General features: G+C 38.5%; 1 protein-coding gene across 1 annotated transcript in view; it reads right to left on the bottom strand.

Moving 5' to 3' along the window:
- kl (klotho) overlaps positions 1-18,761 on the bottom strand; it is a 30,731-nt gene that overhangs the window by 5,647 nt on the left and 6,323 nt on the right. Inside the window, exons 3-11 of the mRNA XM_062046969.1 lie at positions 18,614-18,693; positions 18,377-18,539; positions 10,559-10,664; positions 10,337-10,486; positions 6,814-7,037; positions 1,847-2,042; positions 1,609-1,787; positions 1,430-1,537; positions 1,264-1,369 (exon numbers count right to left, since the gene is read on the bottom strand). Coding sequence (XP_061902953.1) covers positions 1,264-1,369; positions 1,430-1,537; positions 1,609-1,787; positions 1,847-2,042; positions 6,814-7,037; positions 10,337-10,486; positions 10,559-10,664; positions 18,377-18,539; positions 18,614-18,693 — 1,312 coding nt within the window. The remainder of the gene's footprint in view (positions 1-1,263; positions 1,370-1,429; positions 1,538-1,608; positions 1,788-1,846; positions 2,043-6,813; positions 7,038-10,336; positions 10,487-10,558; positions 10,665-18,376; positions 18,540-18,613; positions 18,694-18,761) is intronic.

The following is an 18,761-nucleotide window of genomic DNA, read 5'->3' as shown; positions in this document are numbered from 1 at the left end:
CAGTAAAAAAATAAAGCTGTTATGCTTAAAAAAGAAACTTTTTTTAGCTATATATTATTTTATTACCAAATATATTGTTTTTATTGCAACATGTTTTTTTTTAATTAAAAAGTGTTTTTGTGGCAAAATATCTTTTTAAATAAAAAAAAAAGTTTTTCTATTGCACTATACTATGTTTTTCAAAATTCAAAATAGTGTTTCAATGGCAATATATATTTTTTATATTTAAAAATAAAGTGTTTTTATGGCAGTATATTTTTTAATTGTAAAATATATTACTTTAAAGTTAATATATTTTTATTAAAAAATATAGTTTTTAATGGCAAAGTGTTTTTCAATTGAAAAATAAAGTATTTTTCCGGCTATGTAATATCTTTATTGCCAAATATATTGTGTTTCTATTATGTTTTTTTTTTTTTTACTAAAACGTGTTTTTATGGCAATATATTATGTTTGATTTAATTTAAATAGTGTTTTTATGCCAACATATTGTGTTTTAATTGAACTGTTTTCTCTCCAGGTTTATATTATCATTTATTATTATTATTGCCAAATATATTGTCTTTATGGCAGTAAATTGTTTTTTTAATAAATTTAAAAAAAAAAGTTATGCTTTTTTAATTAAAAAATAAACACTTTTTTAGCTATATATAATTTTATTACCAAATATATTGTTTTTATTGCAACATATTGTTGTTTTTTATTATTAAAAAGTGTTATTGTTACCTTTTTTAATTTAAATAAGGGTATTTCTATTGCACTATATTCTGTTTTTTAAAATAAAAAATAGTGTTTTAATGGCATTATATATTTTTTAGATTTAAAAATAAAGTGTTTTTATGGCAGTATATTGTTTTTTAATTGTAAAATATATTACTTTAAAGTCAATATATTTTTATTAAAAAATATAGTTTTTAATGGCAAAGTGTTTTTCAATTGAAAAATAAAGTATTTTTCCGGCTATATAACATTATATTTATTGACAAATATATTGTGTTTCTATTATGTTGTTGTTGTTGTCTTTTACGGCAATATATTATGTTTGATTTAATTTAATAGAGTTTTTATGCCATGTTAAAAAAATGAAACGTTTTTTTCCAGCAATATATTATTTCTATGGCAGTATATTATGTTTTTGTATTTAAATATTGTTGTTTATGGCAATAATCTTTCAAACATTTCCCTGCAGTATTGGAGGAGTACTGATGCCCTGCAGGTCACTCCTTCGGCCACCAGAGGGCGCCAGGTGTACGGCGCTCTCACCCAGTTGAGCGCCTTCCTCAGCCCCCAGGGCACCACGGGCCTGGGCGACATGATCCAGGTGGTGTCGATCATGTGTTGGACCTCCAGCATGGCGGTGTAGGTGTACCTGCGTGTGCACACGTCACCAGGGAGCGGGAAGCGGGCGCAGGTCACATGACAAACTCACGAGTCCTCCTTGGCGTGCGTCACCAGCTTGGTGCTGAAGTGGCTGATGGCCAAGAAGTCGTAGGTCCCTCGGACCAGCAGCTGGTCGTCCCGGTTGAAGGCGGGCAGTCTGGATCAGAACCAAACACAAAGAGGGTCAAGAGGAGGCAAACACGCCCCCTGGTGGTGAGGCGTCCGTACTCCAGCGAGTTGAGTTGGCGCAGCCAGCTCCTCATCCCCGCAGGATAGTCCCCGCTGCCGAAGACCGGCTCGGCGAACCAGCCCACCCGGAAGTCCAGCACGCGCTGGGCCGGCTCCACGTCCTCGCGGCTGAAGGAGGAGGCGGGCTCCATCCAGTCCAGGTGCAGCGCCAGAGACACCTGAGGGGGGCGAGGCGGGTGACCTTGAGGCGCTCGGACGGGTCCGGACGGGCACCCACCTGGCCGCCCTGCGCGGGTCTGAAGTCCCGGTCGTAGGCGCGCCAGGCCAGGGCGTGGGCGCGCAGCATCTGGTGGGCCTCCTGGTAGCTCACCATCTCGTCGTTGGGCTCGTTGAGCGTGATCCACATCTTCACCTGCTCGCCCAGCTCCCGGAAGCACAGCCGCGCGTAGGCACAGAACAAGTCCGGAGTGTCCCTGAACGCAACGTTTCGACAGTGAAAGGGACCCAGAACCGTGGTTCTCAAACCAAGTACCGCCCCAGAAAACACTCTCCACAATGACTACGTTCAAGCACAGTAGGCACAAGTATTCATTAACAACAAGGTTTATTTCATAGTGTACTGTCACACAGTTTGAACAGTCACACTGTGTTGGATTATTGCGTAATATATTGCATACTGGAGTAAAAGTTAGGTAATACAGTAACGTTCAAGTAATAGATTACTAGCTAAAGTAATTATATAATTAAATACTAGAGTAAAAATTATGTAACAGTTACATTCAAGTAATAGATTACTTGCTAAAGTACTTCTATCATTAAATACTAGAGTAAAAGTTAGCTGACAGAGTAAAATTCAAGTAATAGATTACTAGCTAAAATAGTTCTACCATTAAATACTAGAGTAAAGGTTAGGTAACAGTAACATTCAAGTAATAGATTACTTGCTAAAGTACTACTATCGTTAAATACTAGAGTAAAAGTTAAGTAATACAGTAACATTCAAGTAATAGATTACTAGCTAAAGTAGCTATATCGTTAAATACTAGAGTAACGTTTATCTAACACAGTTACATTCAAGTAATAGATTACTTGCTAAAGTACTTCTATCGTTAAGTACTAGAGTAAAATTTATGTAACACAGTAACATTCGAGTAATAGATTACTTGCTAAAGTAGTTCTATCATTAAATACTAGAGTAAAGGTTAGGTAACAGTAACATTCAAGTAATGGATTACTTGCTAAAGTACTACTATCGTTAAATACTAGAGTAAAAGTTAAGTAATACAGTAACATTCGAGTAATAGATTACTTGCTAAAGTAGTTCTATCATTAAATACTAGAGTAAAGGTTAGGTAACAGTTACATTCAAGTAATAGATTACTTGCTAAAGTACTTCTATCGTTAAATACTAGAGTAAAATTTATGTAACACAGTAACATTCGAGTAATAGATTACTTGCTAAAGTAGTTCTATCATTAAATACTAGAGTAAAGGTTAGGTAACAGTTACATTCAAGTAATAGATTACTTGCTAAAGTACTTCTATCGTTAAATACTAGAGTAAAAGTTAGCTGACAGTAAAATTCAAGTAATAGATTACTAGCTAAAGTACTTCTACCATTGAATACTAGAGTAAAGGTTAGGTAACAGTAACATTCAAGTAATAGATTACTTGCTAAAGTACTACTATCGTTAAATACTAGAGTAAAAGTTAAGTAATACAGTAACATTCAAGTAATAGATTACTAGCTAAAGTAGTTGTATCGTTAAATACTAGAGTAACGTTTATCTAACACAGTTACATTCAAGTAATAGATTACTTGCTAAAGTACTTCTATCGTTAAATACCAGAGTAAAATTTACGTAACACAGTAACATTCAAGTAATAGATTACTAGCTAAAGTACTTCTATCGTTAAATACTAGAGTAAAGGTTAGGTAATACAGTAACATTCAAGTAATAGATTACTTGTTAAAGTACTCCTATCGTTAAATACTAGAGTAAAAGATAAGTAACACAGTAACATTCAAGTAATAGATTACTAGCTGAAGTACTCTTATCGTTAAATACTAGAGTAAAAGTTAAGTAATACAATAACATTCAAGTAATAGATTACTAGCTAAAGTAGTTATATCGTTAAATACTAGAGTAAAATGTATCTAACACAGTTACATTCAAGTAATAGATTACTTGCTAAAGTACTTCTATCGTTAAGTACTAGAGTAAAATTTATGTAACACAGTAACATTCGAGTAATAGATTACTAGCTAAAGTAGTTCTATCATTAAATACTAGAGTAAAGGTTAGGTAACAATAACATTCAAGTAATAGATTACTTGCTAAAGTACTCCTATCGTTAAATACTAGAGTAAAAGATAAGTAATACAGTAACATTCAAGTAATAGATTACTTGCCAAAGTACTCCTATCGTTAAATACTAGAGTAAAAGTTAAGTAATACAATAACATTCAAGTAATAGATTACTAGCTAAAGTAGTTATATTGTTAAATACTAGAGTAAAATGTATCTAACACAGTTACATTCAAGTAATAGATTACTTGCTAAAGTACTTCTATTGTTAAATACTAGAGTAAAAGTTAGGTAATATAGTAACAGTCAAGTAATAAAGTACTAGCTAAAGTACTTATATTGTTAAATACTACAGTAAAAGTTGGGTCATATAGTAACATTCAAGTAATAGAATACTAGCTAAAGTACTTCCAGCATTAAATACTAGAGTAAAAGTTAGGTAACATTCAAGTAATAGAGTACCAGGTAAAATAGTTGTACTGTTAAATACTAGAATAAAATTATGTAATACAGTATCAATCAAGTAATAGAATACTTGCTAAAGTATTTATATGATTAAATACTAGAGTAAAAGTAAGGTAACCTAGTAACAATCAAGTAATTAAGTACTAGCTAAAGTAGTTATATCCTTAAATACTAGAGGAAAGGTTAGGTAATACAGTAACATTCAAGTAATAGATTACTAGCTAAAGTACTTCTATCGTTAAATACTAGAGTAAAGGTTAGGTAATACAGTAACATTCAAGTAATAGATTACTGGCTAAAGTAATTATATGGGTAAATACTAGAGTAAAATTATGTAATACAGTATCTATCAAGTAATAGAATACTTGCTAAAGTATTTCTACTATTACTAGAGTAAAAGTTAGGTAATATAGTAACAGTTAAAGTAATAAAATACTAGCTAAATTACAACTTTAAAATACAGTAGCAGGCCTAAGTATTCATTAAAAACAAGGCAGGAGTATATTTGGCCAGGGTAACATGACACAATTTGAACAGTCACACTGTGTTGGACAATGTGATGAAGTGACTGAGTAGTGAGACAGTTTGAAGAGTCACACTGTGTTGAGTAGTGAGACAGTTTGAAGAGTCACACTGTGTTGAGTAGTGAGACAGTTTGAAGAGTCACACTGTGTTGAGTAGTGAGACAGTTTGAAGAGTCACACTGTGTTGAGTAGTGAGACAGTTTGAAGAGTCACACTGTGTTGAGTAGTGAGACAGTTTGAAGAGTCACACTGTGTTGAGTAGTGAGACAGTTTGAAGAGTCACACTGTGTTGAGTAGTGAGACAGTTTGAAGAGTCACACTGTGTTGAGTAGTGAGACAGTTTGAAGTGTCACACTGTGTTGAGTAGTGAGACAGTTTGAAGAGTCACACTGTGTTGAGTAGTGAGACAGTTTGAAGAGTCACACTGTGTTGAGTAGTGAGACAGTTTGAAGAGTCACACTGTGTTGAGTAGTGAGACAGTTTGAAGAGTCACACTGTGTTGAGTAGTGAGACAGTTTGAAGAGTCACACTGTGTTGAGTAGTGAGACAGTTTGAAGAGTCACACTGTGTTGAGTAGTGAGACAGTTTGAAGAGTCACACTGTGTTGAGTAGTGAGACAGTTTGAAGAGTCACACTGTGTTGAGTAGTGAGACAGTTTGAAGAGTCACACTGTGTTGAGTAGTGAGACAGTTTGAAGAGTCACACTGTGTTGAGTAGTGAGACAGTTTGAAGAGTCACACTGTGTTGAGTAGTGAGACAGTTTGAAGAGTCACACTGTGTTGAGTAGTGAGACAGTTTGAAGAGTCACACTGTGTTGAGTAGTGAGACAGTTTGAAGAGTCACACTGTGTTGAGTAGTGAGACAGTTTGAAGAGTCACACTGTGTTGAGTAGTGAGACAGTTTGAAGAGTCACACTGTGTTGAGTAGTGAGACAGTTTGAAGAGTCACACTGTGTTGAGTAGTGAGACAGTTTGAAGAGTCACACTGTGTTGAGTAGTGAGACAGTTTGAAGAGTCACACTGTGTTGAGTAGTGAGACAGTTTGAAGAGTCACACTGTGTTGAGTAGTGAGACAGTTTGAAGAGTCACACTGTGTTGAGTAGTGAGACAGTTTGAAGAGTCACACTGTGTTGAGTAGTGAGACAGTTTGAAGAGTCACACTGTGTTGAGTAGTGAGACAGTTTGAAGAGTCACACTGTGTTGAGTAGTGAGACAGTTTGAAGAGTCACACTGTGTTGAGTAGTGAGACAGTTTGAAGAGTCACACTGTGTTGAGTAGTGAGACAGTTTGAAGAGTCACACTGTGTTGAGTAGTGAGACAGTTTGAAGAGTCACACTGTGTTGAGTAGTAAGACAGTTTGAAGAGTCACACTGTGTTGAGTAGTGAGACAGTTTGAAGAGTCACACTGTGTTGAGTAGTAAGACAGTTTGAAGAGTCACACTGTGTTGAGTAGTGAGACAGTTTGAAGAGTCACACTGTGTTGAGTAGTAAGACAGTTTGAAGAGTCACACTGTGTTGAGTAGTGAGACAGTTTGAAGAGTCACACTGTGTTGAGTAGTGAGACAGTTTGAAGAGTCACACTGTGTTGAGTAGTGAGACAGTTTGAAGAGTCACACTGTGTTGAGTAGTGAGACAGTTTGAAGAGTCACACTGTGTTGAGTAGTAAGACAGTTTGAAGAGTCACACTGTGTTGAGTAGTGAGACAGTTTGAAGAGTCACACTGTGTTGAGTAGTGAGACAGTTTGAAGAGTCACACTGTGTTGAGTAGTGAGACAGTTTGAAGAGTCACACTGTGTTGAGTAGTAAGACAGTTTGAAGAGTCACACTGTGTTGAGTAGTGAGACAGTTTGAAGAGTCACACTGTGTTGAGTAGTGAGACAGTTTGAAGAGTCACACTGTGTTGAGTAGTGAGACAGTTTGAAGAGTCACACTGTGTTGAGGTGTCACCTGTGCAGCCAGGTGTGGGCGTGAGGCAAGCTGCTGCGTAGGCGGGTGTGGTGCCAGAGGGTGATGACAGGTGTGATGTTGGCGTGCAGCAGGTGAGTACAGAAACACCTGTAGTACTCCAGCAGGGTTCTGTTGGCTCCACCCACCTCACCTGTTGGTACCACTGATGACCAGTTCAGGGAGAAGTGGAAGTGGGTCACACCCACCGCCTGGATCTCATCCACCTGCCCACCAAAACACATGACCTTACATTATATTACCTTACATTATATTACCTTACATTATATTACCTTACATTATATTATCTTACATTATATTACCTTACATTATATTACCTTACATTGTATTACCTTACATTATATTACCTTACATTATATTATCTTACAGTATATTACCTTACATTGTATTACCTTACATTATATTACCTTACATTATATTACCTTACATTATATTACCTTACAGTATATTACCTTACATTATATTATCTTACATTATATTATCTTACATTATATTACCTTACATTATATTACCTTACATTATATTATCTTACATTATATTACCTTACATTGTATGACCTTACATTATATTACCTTACATTATATTACCTTACATTATATTACCTTACATTATATTACCTTACATTATATTATCTTACATTATATTACCTTACACTATATTATCTTACATTATATTACCTTACATTATATTACCTTACATTATATTATCTTACATTATATTACCTTACATTGTATTATCTTACATTATATTACCTTACATTATATTATCTTACAGTATATTACCTTACATTGTATTACCTTACATTATATTATCTTACATTATATTACCTTACACTATATTACCTTACATTATATTACCTTACATTATATTATCTTGCAGTATGTTACCTTACAGTATATTACCTTACACTATATTATCTTACACTATATTACCTTACATTATATTACCTTACATTATATTATCTTACATTATATTACCTTACACTATATTATCTTACATTATATTACCTTACATTATATTACCTTACATTATATTATCTTACATTATATTACCTTACATTGTATGACCTTACATTATATTATCTTACATTATATTACCTTACATTATATTATCTTACAGTATATTACCTTACATTGTATTACCTTACATTATATTATCTTACATTATATTACCTTACACTATATTACCTTACATTATATTACCTTACAGTATATTACCTTACATTATATTATCTTACACTATATTACCTTACATTATATTATCTTACATTATATTACCTTACATTATATTACCTTACACTATATTACCTTACATTATATTACCTTACATTATATTATCTTACATTATATTACCTTACACTATATTACTTTACATTGTATTACCTTACATTGTATTATCTTACATTATATTACCTTACACTATATTACCTTACATTATATTACCTTACATTATATTATCTTACATTATATTATCTTACACTATATTACCTTACATTATATTACCTTACAGTATATTACCTTACACTATATTACCTTACATTATATTACCTTACATTATATTATCTTACAGTATATTACCTTACATTATATTATCTTACACTATATTACCTTACATTATATTATCTTACAGTATATTACCTTACAGTATATTACCTTACATTATATTATCTTACACTATATTACCTTACATTATATTATCTTACATTATATTATCTTACATTATATTACCTTACAGTATATTACCTTACATTATATTATCTTACACTATATTATCTTACATTATATTACCTTACACTATATTACCTTACATTATATTACCTTACACTATATTATCTTACATTATATTACCTTACACTATATTATCTTACATTATATTACCTTACATTATATTATCTTACATTATATTACCTTACATTGTATTACCTCACACTATATTACCTTACATTGTATTACCTTACATTATATTACCTTACACTATATTACCTTACATTATATTACCTTACATTATATTATCTTACATTATATTACCTTACAGTATATTACCTTACACTATATTACCTTACACTATATTATCTTATATTATGTTACCTTACAGTATATTACCTTACACTATATTACCTTACATTATATTACCTTACACTATATTATCTTATATTATGTTACCTTACAGTATATTACCTTACACTATATTACCTTATATTATGTTACCTTACAGTATATTACCTTACACCTTACAGTATATTACCTTACACTATATTATCTTATATTATGTTACCTTACAGTATATTATCTTATATTATGTTACCTTGCAGTATATTACCTTACACCTTACAGTATATTACCTTATATTATATTACCTTACACCTTACAGTGTATTACTTAACAGTATATTACCTTATTGCCACAAAAGATATTAATGAAAATCCATAAAACATGATAAAGTGAGGAAAAAAGACTATAAAACATGATAAAGTGAGAATAAAAGACTATAAAACATGATAAAGTGAGAATAAAAGACTATAAAACATGATAAAGTGAGAATAAAAGACTATAAAACATGATCAAGTGAGAATAAAAGACTATAAAACATGATCAAGTGAGGATAAAAGACTATAAAACATGATAAAGTGAGAATAAAAGACTATAAAACATGATAAAGTGAGAATAAAAGACTATAAAACATGATCAAGTGAGAATAAAAGACTATAAAACATGATCAAGTGAGAATAAAAGACTATAAAACATGATCAAGTGAGAATAAAAGACTATAAAACATGATAAAGTGAGAATAAAAGACTATAAAACATGATAAAGTGAGAATAAAAGACTATAAAACATGATAAAGTGAGAAAAAAGACTATAAAACATGATCAAGTGAGAATAAAAGACTATAAAACATGATAAAGTGAGAAAAAAAGACTATAAAACATGATAAAGTGAGAATAAAAGACTATAAAACATGATAAAGTGAGAATAAAAGACTATAAAACATGATCAAGTGAGAATAAAAGACTATAAAACATGATAAAGTGAGAATAAAAGACTATGAAACATGATCAAGTGAGAATAAAAGACTATAAAACATGATAAAGTGAGAATAAAAGACTATAAAACATGATCAAGTGAGAATAAAAGACTATAAAACATGATAAAGTGAGAATAAAAGACTATAAAACATGATAAAGTGAGAATAAAAGACTATAAAACATGATAAAGTGAGAATAAAAGACTATAAAACATGATAAAGTGAGAATAAAGACTATAAAACATGATAAAGTGAGAATAAAAGACTATAAAACATGATAAAGTGAGAAAAAAAGACTATAAAACATGATAAAGTGAGAATAAAAGACTATAAAACATGATAAAGTGAGAATAAAAGACTATGAAACATGATAAAGTGAGAATAAAAGACTATAAAACATGATAAAGTGAGAATAAAAGACTATAAAACATGATAAAGTGAGAATAAAAGACTATATTGAGATGTGTGGGTCAAAGGTCACCTGCTGGCGTATGCTGACATAATGGGCGCAGTGCGGGTGTTGTTGTTCGGGTGGTGCTACCACACCTCCCACTGGGACCAGTTCTCCCTGGTTGGAGATGTTCCACACGTACACTCGGGGGTCTGCAAACTGACTGGCCGTGGTCTCCACCTGCTCCACCCACACCAGGAAGGTGTCAGGGTCAGGAAGGAGCCTGCCATGACCTCTGAGCAAGGCACTGACCTGGATGGAGTTGGCAGACACACCCCACACAAAGTCACATGGGAAGACTCCTTGTGCTGGACGGTTCTCTGGCAGTTCTGGGAAGCCATTCCTCTGGATCACCTTCCTGTGTGGACACCACCACTTGGTTAGGTAACACCGTCACTTTAGTAATAGATTACTAGCTCAAGTACTTCTGTGTGGACACCACCACTTGGTTAGGTAACACCGTCACTTTCAGGTAATAGATTACTAGCTCAAGTACTTCTGTGTGGACACCACCACTTGGTTAGGTAACACCGTCACTTTCAGGTAATAGATTACTAGCTCAAGTACTTCTGTGTAGACACCACCACTTGGTTAGGTAATACATCACATTCAGGGTTAGGTAATACCATCACTTTCAAGTAATAGATTACTAGCTCAAGTACTTCTGTGTAGACACCACCACTTGGTTAGGTAATACATCACATTCAGGGTTAGGTAATACCATCACTTTCAGGTAATAGATTACTAGCTAAAGCACTTCTGTGTGGACACCACCACCCAAAGTCTTGGTTAGGTAATACCATCACATTCAAGTAATAGATTACTAACTAAAGTACTTCTGTGTGGACACCACCACCCAACAGTCTTGGTTAGGTAATACCATCACATTCAAGTAATAGATTACTAACTAAAGTACTTCTGTGTGGACACCACCACCCAACAGTCTTGGTTAGGTAATACCATCACATTCAAGTAATAGATTACTAGCTAAAGTACTTCTGCGTGGACACCACCACCCAAAGTCTTGGTTAGGTAATACCATCACATTCAAGTAATAAATTACTAGCTAAAGTACTTCTGTGTGGACACCACCACCCAACAGTCTTGGTTAGGTAATACCATCACTTTCAAGTAATAGATTACTAGCTAAAGTACTTCTGTGTGGACACCACCACCCAAAGTCTTGGTTAGGTAATACCATCACTTTCAAGTAATAGATTACTAGCTAAAGCACTTCTGTGTGGACACCACCACCCAACAGTCTTGGTTAGGTAATACCATCACATTCAAGTAATAGATTACTATCTAAAGTACTTCTGTGTGGACACCACCACCCAACAGTCTTGGTTAGGTAATACCATCACATTCAAGTAATAGATTACTAGCTAAAGCACTTCTGTGTGGACACCACCACCCAACAGTCTTGGTTAGGTAATACCATCACATTCAAGTAATAGATTACTAGCTAAAGTACTTCTGTGTGGACACCACCGCTTGGTTAGGTAATACCATCACATTCAAGTAATAGATTACTAGCTAAAGCACTTCTGTGTGGACACCACCACCCAACAGTCTTGGTTAGGTAATACCATCACATTCAAGTAATAGATTACAAGCTAAAGTACTTCTGTGTGGACACCACCACCCAACAGTATTGGTTAGGTAATTCCATCACTTTCAAGTAATAGATTACTAGCTAAAGTACTTCTGCGTGGACACCACCACCCAACAGTCTTGGTTAGGTAATACCATCACTTTCAAGTAATAGATTACTAGCTAAAGCACTTCTGTGTGGACACCACCACCCAACAGTCTTGGTTAGGTAATACCGTCACTTTCAAGTAATAGATTACTAGCTAAAGCACTTCTGTTTGGACACCACCACCCAACAGTCTTGGTTAGGTAATACCGTCACTTTCAAGTAATAGATTACTAGCTAAAGCACTTCTGTGTGGACACCACCACCCAACAGTCTTGGTTAGGTAATACCATCACATTCAAGTAATCGATTACTAGCTAAAGTACTTCTGTGTGGACACCACCACCCAACAGTCTTGGTTAGGTAATACCATCACATTCAAGTAATAGATTACTAGCTAAAGCACTTCTGTGTGGACACCACCACCCAACAGTCTTGGTTAGGTAATACCATCACTTTCAAGTAATAGATTACTAGCTAAAGCACTTCTGTGTGGACACCACCACCCAACAGTCTTGGTTAGGTAATACCATCACATTCAAGTAATAGATTACTAGCTAAAGTACTTCTGTGTGGACACCACCACCCAACAGTCTTGGTTAGGTAATACCATCACATTCAAGTAATAGATTACTAGCTAAAGCACTTCTGTGTGGACACCACCACACAAAGTCTTGCTTAGGTAATACCATCACTTTCAGGTAATAGATTACTAGCTCAAGTACTTCTGTGTGGACACCACCACCCAACAGTCTTGGTTAGGTAATACCATCACTTTCAAGTAATAGATTACTAGCTAAAGTACTTCTGTGTGGACACCACCACCCAATAGTCTTGGTTAGGTAATACCATCACATTCAAGTAATAGATTACTAGCTAAAGCACTTCTGTGTGGACACCACCACCCAAAGTCTTGGTTAGGTAATACCATCACATTCAAGTAATAGATTACTAACTAAAGTACTTCTGTGTGGACACCACCACCCAAAAGTCTTGGTTAGGTAATACCATCACATTCAAGTAATAGATTACTAACTAAAGTACTTCTGTGTGGACACCACCACCCAAAAGTCTTGGTTAGGTAATACCATCACTTTCAAGTAATAGATTACTAGCTAAAGTACTTCTGTGTGGACACCACCACCCAACAGTCTTGGTTAGGTAATACAATCACATTCAAGTAATAGATTACTAGCTAAAGTACTTCTGTGTGGACACCACCACTTGGTTATCACATTCAAGTAATAGATTACTAGCTAAAGTACTTCTGTGTGGACACCACCGCTTGGTTAGGTAATACAATCACATTCAAGTAATAGATTACTAGCTAAAGTACTTCTGTGTGGACACCACCACCCAACAGTCTTGGTTAGGTAATACCGTCACATTCAAGTAATAGATTACTAGCTAAAGTACTTCTGTGTAAACAACACCACCACCAAAGTCAATACCATCACATTCAAGTAATAGATTACTAAATAAAGTACTTCTATCGTTAAATACTACAGTAAAAATTAGGTATACAATCACATTCAAGTAATAGATTACTAAATAAAGTACTTCTATCGTTAAATACTACAGTAAAAGTTAGGTATACAATCACATTCAAGTAATAAAGTACTAGCTAAAGTACTTATATCGTTAATTACTAGAGTAAACGTTAGGTAATATAGTAACAGTTAAAGTAATAGATTACTATAGTACTTCAATTGTTAAACACTAGAGTAAAAGTTACGTAATGCAGTAACAGTTGAAGTAATAGAGTACTAGCTAAAGTACTTCTATCGTTAAATACTAGAGTAAAAATTAGGTAATACAATAACATTCAAACTGCTTTTTCAAACCCCAGTTGATCCCTCAGGCGGTACTGCATCAAAAAGTGTAAAGGATATCACCACATGGGCTCAGGAACACTTCAGAAAACCACTGTCGGTAAATACAGTCGGTCGCTACATCTGTAAGTGCAAGTTAAAACTCTACTATGCAAAGCCAAAGCCATTTATCAACAACACCCGGAAACGCCGCCGGCTTCGCTGGGCCCGAGATTAATCTCAGATGGACTGATGCAAAGTATTTGAGTTAATAATGAGTAATCAGAGTAAAAAGTTAAAGTCTAACTTGCTGTAAGACTTTGTGCTGACTGAAGGGAAACAGAACTTCCTGTTTAGTGACGCGCACACACACGCACACACACACACACACACACACACACACACACACACACACACACACACACACACACACACACACACACACACACACACACACACACACACACACACACACACTTAGCTGTCCATGGTGTACGATGATGACGCTGGCTCCATAGAGGTGAGGAGGGTTTCAGCGATGTTGCCGCTTATGCCACTTGATGCCGCACTTCCCTCCCCAGATGGGTCAGGGGAGCTCCGACGTTGGGGGGATGCCGGCTGTCCTCCTGTGTCGCTGGGCACGTTTCTCAGACCTTCTTTGCTGGTTGCTGTGGTTTGTTTGGGACTCTGGCACAAGTGGCCCGCCGAGCTAAGCGGTCACATGCCGGGGTTGATGGAAGTACGCTTCAAAAGGTCCTTGGTGTAGTCCTTGTAGCGCCTCTTTGGTCCACCAACAGCACGCTTCGCTTCGTATGGTTGGCTGTGGAGGACCTGGCGGGGCAGGCGGTGATCAGGCAGGACTACTCAGTGGCCTAGTGGTTAGAGTGTCCGCCCTGAGATCGGTAGCGCGGCAGAGTCATACCAAAGACTATAAAAATGGGAGCCGTTACCTCCCTGCTTGGCACTCAGCATCAAGGGTTGGAATTGGGGGTTAAATCACCAAAAATGATTCCCCTCACCTCCCAGGGGGCGATCAAGGGTGATGGGTCAAATGCAGAGAATAATTTCGCCACACCTATTGTGTGTGTGTGTGTGACAATCATTGCTACGTTAACTTTTAACTATGGTGTGTCCTAGCCACCGCAGGCGGCTTTTGGCCACGGCTGCTTCCATACAGCTAGATTTGGTGCTCTCCAGGATCTCATCGTAGGGGACTCAGTCTTCCCAGGATAAACCAAGGATCTTTTGAAGGCCTCTGAAGGCCTTTGAAGGTCTCCAGGATCTCATTGTAGGAGACTCAGTCTTCCCAGGATAAACCAAGGATCTTTTGAAGGCCTCTGAAGGCCTTTGAAGGTCTCCAGGATCTCATTGCAGGGGACTCAGCCTTCCCAGGATAAACCAAGGATCTTTTGAAGGCCTTTGAAGGTCTCCAGGATCTCATTGTAGGGGACTCAGTCTTCCCAGGATAAACCAAGGATCTTTTGAAGGCCTTTGAAGGTCTCCAGGATCTCATTGTAGGGGACTCAGTCTTCCCAGGATAAACCAAGGATCTTTTGAAGGCCTTTGAAGGTCTCCAGGATCTCATTGTAGGGGACTCAGTCTTCCCAGGATAAACCAAGGATCTTTTGAAGGCCTAATGGCGTTTCCTTGAGCGGCCGAGCGCCACTCAGACTACTCTATGGATGGCATCGCGCAGAGCTGGCCAGTCAGTGGATTCCTCAGGGATCTGATCAAGGTTGCTTACAAGGTGCCGTCAGAGGTTGTCTATGGTGGTGCAGCTGTTTAGTGCTGTGCAGTTGAGTTTCCGGTTTGGGGCTGTCCATGGACAACGGGGTTAGATGGTCATGAGGAGTTTGGTCCTAAGCATGAGGTGATCGGTCCAGCACTCTGCTCCGCGCATGACTCTGGTGGAAAGAACATCCCGTTTATCTCTTTGCTGGACAAAACATAGTCCAGGAGGTGCCAGTGCTTTGAGCGGGGGTGTTGCCAGGTAGTTTTGAGACAGTTTTTCATCTGGAAGGTGGTGTTGGTGATGACCAGATGGTGTTCTGCACAGAGGTGGAGTAGCCAAAGTCCGTTGCTGTTCATTTTCCCCACTCCGTGTTGGCCAGTAACTGCCTTCCATACCAGGTGTTCTGTGTCCACCACAGGAGAATGAGTTTATGATGGAGTCAAGTTCCCGGTAGAAAGCCTCTTTGATGTTGTGTTCGGCATCCGGAGTTGGTGCATGAGCACTAATGAGGGTGGCGAAGCGTTCCTTTGTGAGGGGAATACGCCATGTCGTCAGTCTTTCATTGATGCCGACGGGAGATTCTGGGATGCGCTGCAGCAGTTGGGACTTCACAGCAAAGCCTACTCCATGGATGCGGCGAGGGCCTTCAGGGACCCCTTTCCAGAAGAAGGTGTAGCCTGCACCAACCTCGGTCAGGGAGTCCTCCCCAAGTGCTGCAATATCCATGATGTGCTTTGCGAGCTCCAGGGCCACACGTGCTGTCCTACGGTGGGGCCTCGCAGTTGTCCCGGCCAAGTCCAATAGTGTGCGGACATTCCACGAAGCGATGCATAGGTTGCTATATTTTTTTCTTGTGTTTTAGACCGCGAGGGGGGGATGCTCCGACAGTTGCAGCTTACCGTCTGGAGTAGGAGAAGCAGATCATGTTTGGATCACCTTTTCCAGGTCCATCCCCTTTCAGGGGAGATCAGTGCCACAATGGAAGCTACCTCGCTGCTTCACCCCGCAGTCACAACGACCATCGCTCAGTTGCCGCCTCTGTGCGTGGTTGGGTTAGACACTCCCAGCCACGTCCTTGGCCTTTGTCTGCCGCCATTCCATGCCGCCACAGGGCTTCTTGACGGGAGTTGGGGGGGGGGGGGGGGGGTGAGCAAGGGGCTCGCACGGAGGTAAGGATTAGGGTGAGGGTGTGAGTGTCCAATCCTCACTCCCACTGTTAATAATAATAATGGATTCGATTTATATCGCGCTGTTCTATTGTTAGATACTCAAAGCGCTCACCTGGTGGTGGTAAGCTACATTTGTAGCCACAGCTGCCCTGGGGTAGACTGACGGAAGCGAGGCTGCCAGTTTGCGCCTACGGCCCCTCCGACCACCACCTACCATTCATTCATTCATTTCACCGGTGTGAGCGGCACCGGGGGCAAAGGGTGAAGTGTCCTGCCCAAGGACACAACGGCAGCGATTTTTGGATGGTAAGAGGCGGGGAGCGAACCTGAAACCTTTAGGTTTCTGGCACGGTTGCTCTACCCACTACGCCACGCCGTCCCCAGAATAATTGTTTCTAAATGATCACAAAAGCTTTGTACTACAGTGAGTTCCTGGCAGGCGGACGGGAGCCGTCTTTGGGGCCTACCAGGAGGAAGGCTCGTAAAACTCCACAGTGACTTCAAAGCGGACAGATGGCAGGATCCGCCCAATTTCCAGACGAACTCTTTTTGAAGTATTTTATGAACCCTTTTTGAACTATTTCACGACCCCTTCTTTTGAACTGTTCGGTGACCAAAGGCAACGCTGTTTACGACCCACTTCCCTCTGGAAGCAGCCGTGGTCAGGTGGGGGGGGAAAGTCAAATAAAGAAGGAGGAGTGCAATCTTTTGGTACTGTAAGAGGTTTCAGGTCGACACGTTTTCTCCTCAATATTGAGTCCAAATTGAATTCTGCCTCTGTTTGGTTCGTTGCCTCCTGTCTTGTTTAATAAATGTCATCAGTGTTTGAACCTGACACCCACCATCTTCACTTCCGGTGGCATGAGATACCCATGATGACCTTCGACCGGCTGGAGTTGCAGGGGACTGCTGGTGATCCGGTCTTTTGGACTCCGCCTATGCCTGTTAGAATAATTGTATCTACCGTATTTTCCGCACTATAAGGCACACCTAAAAACCTCCAATTTTCTCAAAAGCTGACAGTGCGCCTTATAATCCGGTGCGCCTTATAGTGCGGAAAATACGGTAAGTTCAACGAGTTCCCGGCGAGAAGCCAAAACGTGTCTTTGAACCTACCAAGCAGAAGGCTTGTAATCCTCCACTGTGTAGGATGGGAAGCAACAAGAAGGTGTTCCGTTTCTTTCATGTATTGTAATCGACAGAAAGATATCGTCGTGACCCAAGAACTACAAAGCGGAGAGGAAGCAGGGCCCGACTCCCCTCCAGGCACCGCTTTTTTTAACTCTTTTACGAACCTCTTTTACCACCTGTTTTTTGAACCGACCTTTTCTTTTGAACTGTTTTGTAACCAAAGGCGATGGCTGTTTACGACCCCCGTCCCTTTGCAAGCAGCTGTTGCCACGTGGTCAGGGGAGGCCCAAACAAAAGGAGGAGGGTGTGCAATCTTTCGGCAGAGCGTGCTGAGACACCGTGCAAGGGTACAGATGTCCAGGCGTCTCACCTCGAATTGAGCCAAATTGAATTCTGTCTCTGTTTAATTCCTTGCTTCTTGTCTTGTTTAATAGATGTCATCAGTGTTTGAACCTGACAGTCCCCAAGTGCACGCATCACCACACCCAGCCGCAAACACACACCTACACACACACACACGTGTCACACCTGTAGAAGGTGGCAGATGTTTTGGGTTCCCTCTTGAGGTCGGGGGTGTTGAAGTCCACGTAGTAAAGTCCTCGCCTGATCCCGTACTCGCGATGCCACTCGAAGCCGTCGATGAGCGACCACGCCGTGTAGCCTACCACGTTGACGCCATCCACCACGATGGCTGCGGGACACCATGATGATGATGATGATGAGGATGATGATGATGAAGGTGAGGAGGTCACATGACTGACTAACCTTTGAGGGCTTCGGCGATGAACCTCTTCAGGTAGTACATGTGCTTGGGGTCTTTGGTCTTTGTGCTGCCCAGAACATACCTGCACCAACACCACCGTCAACACACACACACACAAACACACACACACACACAACAAACAAAACACAC

This window comes from Entelurus aequoreus, linkage group LG05, assembly GCF_033978785.1.
Source record: "Entelurus aequoreus isolate RoL-2023_Sb linkage group LG05, RoL_Eaeq_v1.1, whole genome shotgun sequence".
Taxonomy (NCBI): domain Eukaryota; kingdom Metazoa; phylum Chordata; class Actinopteri; order Syngnathiformes; family Syngnathidae; genus Entelurus; species Entelurus aequoreus.
Note: the sequence above shows the minus strand (reverse complement) of the source record. Positions and strands in the feature narration are given on the sequence as shown.